Here is a 12370-nt window from a genome sequence, read left to right on the forward strand (position 1 = left end):
CAATCGTTACCGTTTAATTATCCACTGTTACTTGTGCCAATAAAACAACATGAAAAGACGTAATTGTTCTACCACCTTTAAAATAGAGCAAAATCACTTAAAAGAATGAATCTCGAAACAGAATATATATATATATATATATATATATATATATATATATATATACACACACACACACACATAAATAATTTCTCCCATGGGCTAATTAGTTGCTGCTACTGTTAGTTTCAGGTTTCCCTATTATCAGTGTTTCTCTGTTGTTGCTTGAAATATGATCCTGGAGATCAGAAAATAAAAAATTAGGTCAGTTTTGCATATGAAAGACATTAATGAAAACCTATCTACGTTTCAAGTATTCACCTGACTCGAAGCCTGCGATTAGCTTTTTTTTTCTCTTCCTCTTTACTGCTAAGCAACGAGTTTGGGTGATGATGTTTGGTTGAGGGGTTTGTGTCCAATCAGAAGACCCAAATAGGACTGGAGTGTCTTGTGTTGCCGTTTATGTGGCAGCAGACCGAGGGCTTTTCAGACTCACATCGGCGCATGTTGACCACCAAGACCTGGACGAAGTGAAACAATCCATAAATGAAGAGTAGGTGGTCGACCATGACCAAAGAGTTAGAAGGACAGCACTTACGTCGGCGACGACCTTGGGGCAGCAGTGGCCACCTGCTGCGTGGCCTGTTGTGCTGTGCCCGCCATCAGCCCTCTGAGAAGAACCCCCATTCTACTGCAGCCAGATCCAAACAGAACGTGCAGATCATTGTGGAGGACCTGGGGTTAGACAACCCCAGCTTCATCCTGGAGGAGGAGGAGGAGGGCAGTGTCGAAGATGGGAGGCCGCTGGGCCGCTTGGGAAGCTCAGTGTCTTTCCACTGTGGGGCCCAGATGAAGAGGAAGGTGGAACCCCTGTCCTCCATGGTCCTTCAGCGATGTCAGAGCAGTGTGGCCAATGAGAAAGGCAATGAAGTAAAGGAGGAAGTGGCAGAGGAGGCAGGGCTGGAAGAGGGGCCACCTTGGTGTGAGTCTGGACCTTTCCTTCTACAACCCGTCGTCAACCTCATCCCTCCCACGCCTTCGGCTGTCATCAGTGATCAATTCTTTGATCTCAATTCGGAGGATGATGGTGAATCGCATTCGTTGGGCAGAGAGTGCATAGACTATGCAGGAGGCCTGGGTGAGAGAGACCGGAAGAGTCATGAGGAGGAAGAGGAGAAGGTGATGGACAAGGAGGCAATGGAGAGTATGCAGGACGTGGAAGGTGCAGAGGGTGGAGAGTTTAGGGGGTCTTCATCAGCAGGCACCATGGTGGGCAGAGCCAAAATCATCAGGGATGATACCTCATCCAATGAGGATGCTGCAGAGAGGCCAAATTTGCATTTCTTCCAGCACAGTGCCTTCAAGGTGGCTCTTCTGCCTCAGTACCCCAGGAAGCGTAAGTCCCTCCCCTTTTCATGTCATGTGATTTGCAGTCCTGGCAGAACAGGTGTCACATGCTCAACATGTGAATTCTCAATTGTGTGTTGCTTTGATCTGGTGTGTGTGTGAGTATTTCTGACGGCAGGCTCTTTATGTTATATGCCTTTTTCACAGCGAGCTTCACTGCAGGAATTAACCTGTTAACCCAGGACTTGGGTAAGTTTCTGATCAACTACGTCTGATAAATAACTGGATATAAATATACAGCATATCTTGTATATCTATACAAAAAGGAAAGCACACACATATATATAAGCAGTTAGACTCTATAACACATCATGATGCTATGAGTCATCAGAGACTACCTCTAAGGTCACCATTACCTACCACTTCACACATAACGCACCTTGTAGAGGTATGGGCATGTGCATGTATATGTGTATGTTTATGGTTATGCATCTACAGTTTACGTATATGTAGAGGCATATCTGTATATAATGTATGGATGTATGTATGTATGGATGTAGGTGCATAGCACGGGTGTATATATGTACATGCCAATACCCAGCACTACCTCAGTAGTAAATTGTAGATATAGTAGATATTTATTACTACTTGCACTTTCCACAACCCACTACCCATATTTCATACGGTGTATGGGTGCACATAGGCATTATTACTACTATTGTATTAGTGCTCTATCTTTTTTTATATTATGTTTATTTCGTATTCTTAGTCTTGTATTTTGTAATATTCTTTACTATTGTAAAGTCTTTCTTGCTATCTGCCTGGAGCTGCGTTAACAAGCAAATTTCCCCACTGTGGGATCAATAAAGTCCTATCTTATCTTATCTTATCTTATCTTATGTATACTGTATACATACTGTATATATATTGAGATTTTGACTGCATTTTCCTGCATGCATTCATTCCTGTAAATGATTACTGAACATCTGTTTTGAACATGTTTAGCCATGGAACTGGCATATGTTAGAATCAGATGTATTGCATAACAGAGAGCTTAAATGCTTGTATGTACACACAATCAATGCTGTACCTGTCGATTTAAGACGAGTTCGGAAGTATCATTTTGAGACAAAAATCTGAAAAGACAAGTAAGGTTAAGAGGGCGGGAAAATAGGAAGAAAATGAGAGGAAAGGCGTCGAGTCAGTGTTACAAAATACACTTCACTCGGCATAAGTCTGTCAACCCTGGGAAAATGATTTCCCCATATATCATGTGCTAGACGACCACTGTAAGGAAAATGCATTGAGCCTGGATAGCCACTGAAGGAATGTCACTGCAAGGCTCCAGAATGATTCTGGAATGACGAGCCCGGTCACATTATTGACGTGTCTAAATGCTTGACAATTCTCACCAATGTCATCCAGTGTAGATGCTCCTGGAACGGATCCCCGCAAAACACTGCCAGTCATTGTGTCTTTCTGTGTGCCGGCGGATGACAGATGCCTTGGTATTTTTCTTTCATATGCAGGTCCAGGGGCCGGATTAGGAGCATTAAATGCCCCTGGGCAATAGCACACATGGTATCAAGAAACAGAGCTGATTGGCGGAGCATGAAATTCAGAAATCCAACATAGGGAAAACATTACACAGGCCTTTTAGTGAGTGCCCTATGAATGCCCATATATATATATTAGATATTCAAATGCATTAACTTGTTAAAAGACATTCATGAATGGGACCGGGGGTGGGGGGGGGGGCTTATGGAGGGTCGCTCTTCTTGATGCCCCCCACAAGCATGCATGCGCCCAAGTGCCCCTATGGTTAATCCAGGCCTGAGAAATTCTGGCTAATTCTTATTTTCACATTTCAAGAGGCATTTGAGCAATGATAATTTTCTAAGTCCTATAGTTCCTTAAAAACGTCCAAGGTCTCTTTCACAGCAAGGCCTTCGGAATCGCTCCCTTTAATGGTATCCCTCATAGACCTGCGTCCACTAGGTACTGCACGCTGAGTAAAATCAGTATGCAATGTAGCCGTGGCACGTTGTTTTAGCCCATGTTTGGAGCTTTTTTTTAACTTTCATCGCTCGTGTTTACAAAGATCAGGGGCTGATTGTTTTGGGCGGCCACCTTGTGTGCAGTATCTCACTACGTAATCAATCATAGGCCTGTGCCTGTCACCACCGGCCAGTTTTCTCATGCTGTCAGGAAGAAAGGACCCCCCCCCCCCCCCCGCCCTAAAAAAACTCCCAGTCTCCCGGGCACGACTACAGCAGAGCAGGTGTCCTTGCCAAGTCCTTCTTGTTTCCCAGACACTTTTCCTGGTCCCGTCTCTTTCGGTGGCAGGGAAAAATGACTCAGGTCCGCACTTGGAAAGTTTTGTGTTTTTCGGGCCAGCTGGTTTAGACGAAGGTTATCTGCAGCCAGTGTCCTGGGCTCGAGTTCCAGAGGCAGCAAATTCATATCCATACATGGCCTTGTAGAGAGACACCTGTGCATAGTAACCCTATAATCCAGGTGTTCCTTTCTGTCTCGAGCTAAAGAAATGAATGAGAAGGACATCATTGTTTATCTAGTACAGAGTCACTGCAACCTTGGAGCCTAACTCAAGGGGCATGATTGAGGGGGTGCCCGGGTTATTTTGTCAGTCCACTGCAGGACAGGCAATCACGATAGGTGATTTAGAGACACTGATTCGCATTATGGAAACCCACACACCTTTGGAAGGTCGTGCAGATTTCACAGTGAGGGCAGGAAATCCCAGTGCAGGAGGTACTGAGGCAATGTCATGATTCACTGAGCCACAACAGAAGGATATAAAAAAAAAGCAATTAATAAATCTATTTATACAATTTCAAGTAGTAAATGCAATGCTATTCGTGGAAAACAGATGGAATATTGCATCATAAAATGCGGGGAACACTACTGAATGACGTGGAACAGGCACTGTTATCTATGGATGTAACCTTCAGAGTGGAATCCCCGATTACTATCTGGAATTGCACTCAGGAAACCACAGTGGCGAGCAAAGATAATAAATTGGGATTCCGAGCCATATCCCTCGAGCGTCAAAAACGTCAGGCCGTCATCGCCAGGTTCTGAGAGGACCTTTGGCTCAGAGTTTCTATCTGAGCAGATGGCATTGCACCCAGTGCAATAACATAATCAGCTGCTCGGGCCCGGAGTGATGCGCTATGAAGCTTGCGGTCTTGTTCCATGATGCACATGTGGCCATGATTTAACCAGTGTTTAGAGAAGCGGTACTCCATGTGACCACCCCCTCCCCTGGAAATCGGAATAGCACAGGAATTATGATGTACGTGAGGTATCGTTCATCCAACGAGCGTGCGGGGGGTCTGTTGGGTGCGGGTGGGCCTGTCTGGCAGATGTCCCTCGCAAATCGAAGGGCTGCACTAGGGTATCGAAGGCCCAGTCGGTGCCCCTTTTCCATCATAGACGTTCTCTTTACTCTCTTCTCGCAGCTGACACGGTTAAACAAATTAAACCTTATCTGATCCTGACTCGATGGATTCCTCATGATGTCAAACGAGCCTTTCAGAAACCGGGCCCCGAAAATGCAAACCATGTGCTGCGTTAGTGATGCGAAATTCTGTTTAGCAAACAAGCTGAAAGCCACCTTTTGTTTAGTTTTGTTTTCCCCTGCCCCTTTCCCTCGCTCCCCACTTCTGAGCGCACGTATGCGCGCACCGCAGTGACTCTGAGATTCCTTGATGTAGCGCTTTAGATTGAACTGCATGCTGGGTTGTCATGGTTACGAATTTTGGAGCTCCACCCAGCGTCTCAGTAAGTTCATTGTTTACCTGGGATGGGACGCCACGGTAATTATTCTCTTTGAACTTCAGTTACTGTAATAACCAGCTTCACAGATGTAGATATAGAGAATAAGCGATATTCTCAACACTGATTCTGAAAAGCCCAACATGAACTGAGCAATGATATCCACCTTGATCTCCGTTTGAGACATTTTGCGTGGGAAAACACATTTTGATCACCATACTGTGCCGTTGCCAGTTTTGTCCCAGTCCAGCAAGGATCCAGAGTAGTGTTTGCAGAGTCTAGCACCACCTACTGGGTCTGGGACATTCTTGGGTGTCTTAGTTTAATGACCTAAGTATGGGAAAGGCCAGCAAAACAAGTCTTGGGAGAGATGCTTTCATCGCACATGTCGTACTGTTGAGTTTTTAAGGGCATATTAAACCGATATACAGAGTTCAGGCGGAATGTTTTTTTTTCCTGAATAAAACGCGCCGTACTTCATAAACTCCCAGCACCTCCAGATTAGGCCATCGGACACATAGTTTAGATTGAATATTTTCCCATGATAGCTCAAGGTCTAAACTGATGCTGAGGGGCAGCTGGTCGCTTATGTTTCCCAGAGCAGCACTCAGTGACCCCTTCAGTAAGAGTCTTCATGGGCTGCATATCAGCTCCAGAGTCGTGGCAGTAGAGAGACACAAGTTCCCACCACAGACACGGACTGATTTCTTCCCCCAACCCCCCCACCCGGAACCCCATTCAGATGACTTGACCAACAAAGACGTAAGCAGCCATGAGATACTGAAAGCCCAACTCTGCCTCCTGCCACTCAGCTCCAAGATGACAGATGCTCATTCACACCTACGGGTAAGTGGGAAGGTCACTTGAGCTGTGATTTGACCTTTAACCCTGCCGCTTGGGACACTGGGGAAGCTGCAACCTTTGCTATAAACACGCTGACTGGCCTTGTGAAATACTTATAAAATACTAATAAAAGTGAGGACGAGCTTAGGGTTAGGTTGACCCAACTTCCTTGCGATACATACCAAGGTCCTAACCAGCCATTGATGGCTGGAGTTACTTGTCAGGACTCAGTTCCTGTTGCCGATACTCAAGACAGATGTATTTTTATTTTTTTTCCGGTGTGTCGTAGACCCCAGCAATTAGTACTTGCACTTTAGCAGATCCTGTATCCAGAAGTCACACCTTCCACTCTATAAGCAAGGAGAGGATCAGCCACGAATCGGCAAGACAACGACGAAAAACTGTTGGTAAGAGAATAACTTGGCTAGTCGAGCCCCCTGCAATGACAGAACTGTTTTTCATCTCTTTTTGCAGAAGGTACTTGATGTTTGAATTGCTTTCTCTCAACTAGGCGAATATCTTATAACCCTACTACTACCCTTGGTTAAATAGTTGCTTAGATTATATTTTTATCAGTACTTTGCATATCATGCAAATGTAAAGGTTATCCACTTACGAAGATGTTTTTTGTGTTCCTAAGGGGTTAAACACCATAAGTACTGAAACAGTATCATTTGGCCTCAAATTCAGTTTCTTAACCGTCACACCACCTGCAGGACTATTTTAAATGTCACACCACAGTCGAGGTAAAGATGGGTCTTCCTGACCACTAAGGTCAAAGGTCAGCCAGCTTAGCGGGAGCTGAAACCTGTGGAGTACTGTGGGAAAGCGACCTTCGACCTTAGGCTTGACATTTTCCTCCCACTTCCAAGGCCTCGTGTTTATTGTTTAATCCTCGGAGTGATTGGCTGACCGGAGGCGAGAGAGCAACACAGGGCGAAAAAAAAACCAGCAGCCAACAGAGCAGCACTGTTAAGGTTCAGCTCATGGCGCTTGGCCCCCTCTCAGTTCGGGTCCCCAGCTCTGGTGGGAGGCCAGTTGTTTCAGTCGTGTCTATGCTGCTTATTTATGAGCTTCTTGTTGCTTGGGGGGTCCCATTGCACCCATCCGTAGACAGCTGGAGACGCGAATCTAACCCCACCAGATCTCCCTGCTGACCCTCCCCTGCCCCGATAACCCAGACACAGACCTAGTTTCCTCAAAATCCAAATGGCTCATTAGCGCCACCTAGTGCTGTAAACTTCCCCAAGATCCGTTATGTCTTTTTCGGGCAAAGACTCAGCTGTTTTGACAATGTCAGAACTTTGTTTGTTTCAGCGTCATACATCTCTCAGCCCAAAGACCAGAATGGGAATGACCCAAGAGAGGTAAGATAGCCTCTCTGCCAGAACTGCATCCACAAGAGGACAATAAAATTAATAAGGATACTTTTACATGTCAGAATTATTCTGGGTCTGTATTCCAGAAATCTAATTTCTGTGCGGGCGTCCAGAGAGACTAGCGTTATTGTTAGCATTGCTGAAATGATATATCAAAACAGAAACGCTAAAGAACTGGAATACTGCGGCGATTGTGTTAAAGATGACTGATGAATGATGCATTTGAGCTCAGTGTGGACCCATAACAAGTGCGGACAAACCTTCTAGGACACCGGAAGGCGCTGTGCCAAGGCACTGGGAGAGCTTGACACGGACAAGGTGTGCCAGTGGTTCGCCAACCTCGGCCTGCACCATTGTCAGCCCTTCATTAGAGGTAAGGTGACTCTTGGCGGTCCCTTTGGCATGCTAATGTGTCAGCGATGGTTCTCACCGATGGCAGATAGCATTCCGTCTCGGGGCCGCAGGCATCGAAACACAGAAGCGGGGAGCAGTACTCACAGGTGCTGAAGGTGTGTGACAGATCTGGGCTGTGTGCAGTCAAGCAGAAACCTGAATATTTGCTAGCGGAAATATTAGCATACATTCTGGCAGAGCTGTTCATCTACCTACCTTGTTTTCGAATGCTTACACTAACTTCTATGCATATCTTTTAAGCTTGAATCCCTGGGGGGGGGGGGGGGGGTTGAACAGCCATTTGGAATTGGACCCCCAGTAGTTTATATTCTCCTATAACTATCCATGAAATTTTGTTTCCTGTGCTATGTTGTTCTCTGGCTTTTTTTCCACATAGACTGTTAAAATTATATCGCATTAACAGCTGTCTGTCTATGATGCTGTTTTTCATTAGATTTAATACAAACTGTTATATTGTTGCTCTTTGTTAAGTACTTTGGGGCAACTATTTTCAGAAGGGTGCTGTACAAAAACAAAATCAGTTGAGTTTCCATTAAAATATCTTTGGACTACTCTTAGCCTTTCTATGTAGCTTCTGCAATTAACAGCACTTCTATATTCTCTGGCAAATGTTTGTCTGAATCTTGCACTCCACATTGCTCTCCTTCTATTTTAACGTTTAAGATACAGACATTTGTAGATGTTGCATTCCTCAGGAGCGAATCTGCAAGGGTCCGACATCACCGGTATTGACCAGGATCTTCTCGACCTTATTCAAGTGTCGACTCTGGAAGACCGAGAGCGGCTGCTCTCGGCTGTCTACCACGAGCTCCACCCCTCGGATGCCATCACGCAGACTGTGGACTCGCTGTTGGGTAACAGGAACAGAACTTGGGCACCCAGAGCCGGTTCTCAGAATTTCACACTATCCATCATTTAGATTTCACTACGGATTAGAACTGAACACATTCTTGCTCTTTTTTTTGCTCCGGTTATGGGGTTGCTGTTAAATGACGTGAATGGAAAAATGTTATGCTTTCTGCCACACACAGATCTCTATGGCCCCCACAATGTGGAGAAGTTCACGGCAGCTTTGGTCTCCATGAGAGAAATGTTTTCCCCTCATGGAAGCCACCTCAGTGACAGTCATCCATTTACTTTCAGGTGACACGAAATATTTGAGAACGTTCTAACTAAGACAATATTAAATACAAGCAAAGAGTAGGACAATACATGTTTAAACCTTTACATAATGTTTGTTTGATTTAACTTTTCCTTGTTTCATTTTCCCACAGAGACAAGGGACAAAATTTAAACAGGCAGAGGGATTCTCATCTGGTGGAGCTGATAATAAATGCTCATGAGAATTCAGTTTGTTTGCTTTGCTCATTTGTACATTTACATAATTTATCTGATGGGGTTCCCTGTGAATCAGGGCTCCAGAAAAGGTCATCAAGTGATATAGAGGTCTTCAGTGATACAGAGGAATGGGGGTCAAGGATAAAAATGGGAGGTTTATAATTTGTCTCTGCAGTACATACATTAAAGGTGTAGCTTCAAGTACAGGAGGTCAAGCAATGTGCTTCATCTGCCCATCTTTACTGGTGCCATATAAGGTATTATATAAAAAACACATAATAGTTGTGGGGGGAGGTGTGTGACTAGCAGGTTCAGATGCCGTGATCAGAAGGTTGCTGGTTCAAACCCCAGGGTCTGCAGAGTGATGTCACTGTTGGGCCCCTGAGCAAGGCCCTTAACCATATCTGCTTCTGGTACTAGCTGACCCAGCTTTCTCAAAAAATGTGTGTAGCTTTGGGTAAAAGCATCTGCTAAATGTAGTGATGATTTAATTTCAGAAGCACAGGTACCAAACTATCAGCTAAGGAGTGTTTTAGGAGCAGTCACATGTCTACAAAGTAAGGGCTTTATCATACCGGGGAGCTCCTCCTTAATCCCGATTTGAATCCTTATTTTCAGCTCCAGGCCAAATAGTCCACCTGAGGACATACAGAGAGACGACAGTCGGCAAGGTCATGGGCTCCTGCTTGGACATCCTGGGCGTGACCAAGGACCGGGAGCTGTTTGGCCTGAGGAATGTGGAAGGTGATGGGCCTTTCGGGAAGATGTGGCTTTAGCTTCCCCTTGATCCACATCCCTTCTTTGCCGGAGGGAGCCATCTCGGAATAACAGGAAACCCTCTTTGTCTTTTTAGACCTTTCAGATGCTTTCTTGCTGGACCAAAAGATTGGAGAATTGACTGGATCAGAGAAAAGAATGCCGGAGTTACAGCTTTATAAGAAGGTGTGATTACTCTTGTCCCTCATTCTCATGCAGGCTTGATGCTTATTAGGAAAACTTCCCATCGTCATGCACATGTCTCCATACATTACCTGCATTCTCCTTAGCATTTGCTTGGGGGGAGGCTCTCTGGGAGTCTTCTCTATTCACTGGAGTTAATCCCCAAGCATCCAGACATCAGGTTCACTGCAGAAGTGAGGATTTCATAAGCTGTAAGTCATCGCAATGCACAGCACAGCTCCATCTTCGTTTCATATTTGCCACAGAAGAATCAACACTTAAACGACACAGCGGTAAAGATTCTGCGTATCCTAGTTGTCTTTGTTTTAGGTTGGCTCTAGTCATACTTGATGTGCAAAATCCACAGCTGAAGCAAATAATCTGTTTTAGTGAATGCCATGGCACACTGAGTAGAACTACCTAATGTAAACAAAAACCAAAATAACAGCCAGTGTGTACCGGAAAGTTCCTTACTGTTGTGTGGTCCGGTTGAGTTTCATGCTACCTGCAGTCTCCTAGTTCTTTGAAGTATATGACTGGAGAGTCAAAAGCCCTTGCTGGTAAAAAATGCAGCTATGGTTTATTTGCCATGCAAATAAATAAATGAGCAATTACTGTTAAGTGATGATTTGAGGTTGACCGACTCTTATTCCGCCTCATCTCGCATGCTGTCAGCATCTGCTCCCCATTGCCACTTAGAATCATGCACATACGCTGGAAACAGCCTTATTGTTGGTGCATTACCCACCCAAATTGAAACAAAGTATAATAGGTTCTGTTCTATCAACCAATGCTACCTATCGAGACGTGCCATCGAGCCTTTCTGCACATGTGCAGTTCCACCGTCTTGGGATTAGAGTTAGGTTTTAGGGGTTAGGATTAGGGTTAGGTTTTAGGGGTTAGGGTTAGGTTTTAGGGGTTAGGGTTAGGATAAGGGTTAGGGCTGTCGATTAGCATTACGATAACCTAACTCAACAAAGTAGCTCAACTCATCAGAACAGGTTCTGCTTGGTTACTTGCATATCATTCATTTGCCTGTGATTCAATTTAAACATCCAGGTTTATTGAGAGTCCATCTTCTGAGGGAGTAACCCATTACCTCTGCCCCCAGGATAAGCCTGGGGAGGCTGAGACTCCACAGCTGACCCAGCAAGCTTTGTTGTCCAGTTCCCAAGGTGATGAAGACAGGATCCGTGAGCTGACCCAACAGGTGGAATTGCTACGGGATATTGTTCAACAGGTGTGATCATGCTGATCTATTAAAATAAAACTGAGAGATTGTGTTTGGAAGTTGCTGTGTTACCATGGTACCGTGTAGTCAGAGAATAAGTATCTCCATTTAAACGTGCCTTCAGTTTCTCTAGCTCCTTAATCACTGTTTCACCAGTTACTCCACAGGAACATCAACCCTAGCCATCCTCTCCCTGTTTTGCAACTGACTAGCACTGAATCCATCCCTACTCCTCAGGTCGCGGAGCTTCACCGAAGCCTAGTCTCTTTCCACTCCGAGCTGAAGAACATGGAAAACGTATCTCCAGCACAGGACCAGGGCCTGGCTGAGCTGGAGAAGCAGATGGGACACGCTAAAAGCAGATGTCAGGAGACCCAACTGAGTATCCAAGTCTTACAAGACCAGCTCTGTCACACTGAGGCCAGCAAAAACAGGGGTTTACCTCAGAGGTGGTCATTGTGATGTATTTTCCAGGTGATGTGTGTCAATGACCATTTTACTTGTCTTCTCATTTATACATCTGTACCACATACTGGATAAACATTATTTAAATGGCTCAGTTTAAGGGTGATAGTTAATAAATCCTATTCTAAAACCACTACACATCTGCTGCGCATGAAATATATTTTCCTGGTGTTATCGCCGGCTTCGGGGCTTGTTAGGGTAATGACTGTTAACTCTTGGCATTTGTTCAGTCCTCTTCTTTGCCAAATAACCTGATATTGTGGGAGTGCCTGATTAAGAGCTCAAAATTCATACTTTGTACACTGTGTTTAATCTTGTTCGAAAGGGGCAAAAAAAAATCTTGTTTCTCAAGTTCATGCAGTTGAGACTATAGAAGGTTTATACAATGCAAGTCTGCACACATGAAATATGGAGGATATTAATCATGTTTATAGCCTCTTTCATAGTGTTTTTGTTGGATAAACCAACCTATTGTGGAAACAACAACAGCTGACGTTTAAGCAAGTTCTATTTGACAGGAAATAAAGGGTCTACATATATAAATCAGCTGGTTTCATTATTCTGTCACTGGCTTCCC

The 12370-nt window shown here is 44.7% G+C and overlaps 1 protein-coding gene across 1 annotated transcript; it reads left to right on the forward strand.

The window, feature by feature from the left end:
- The first annotated feature begins 1268 nt into the window (after nucleotides 1-1268).
- LOC125738020 (uncharacterized) lies at nucleotides 1269-11931 on the forward strand. Its single transcript, XM_049006470.1, has 13 exons — nucleotides 1269-1435; nucleotides 1594-1635; nucleotides 5927-6030; nucleotides 6317-6434; nucleotides 7345-7394; nucleotides 7674-7779; nucleotides 8516-8674; nucleotides 8852-8963; nucleotides 9095-9155; nucleotides 9776-9902; nucleotides 10012-10100; nucleotides 11209-11337; nucleotides 11566-11931. The coding sequence occupies exons 1-13, from the start codon at nucleotides 1306-1308 to the stop codon at nucleotides 11788-11790; spliced, it is 1452 nt and encodes a 483-aa protein (XP_048862427.1). The 5' UTR covers nucleotides 1269-1305; the 3' UTR covers nucleotides 11791-11931.
- The last annotated feature ends 439 nt before the right edge of the window (nucleotides 11932-12370 follow it).

This window comes from Brienomyrus brachyistius, chromosome 3 (assembly GCF_023856365.1).
Source record: "Brienomyrus brachyistius isolate T26 chromosome 3, BBRACH_0.4, whole genome shotgun sequence".
Classification (NCBI taxonomy): Eukaryota; Metazoa; Chordata; class Actinopteri; order Osteoglossiformes; family Mormyridae; genus Brienomyrus; species Brienomyrus brachyistius.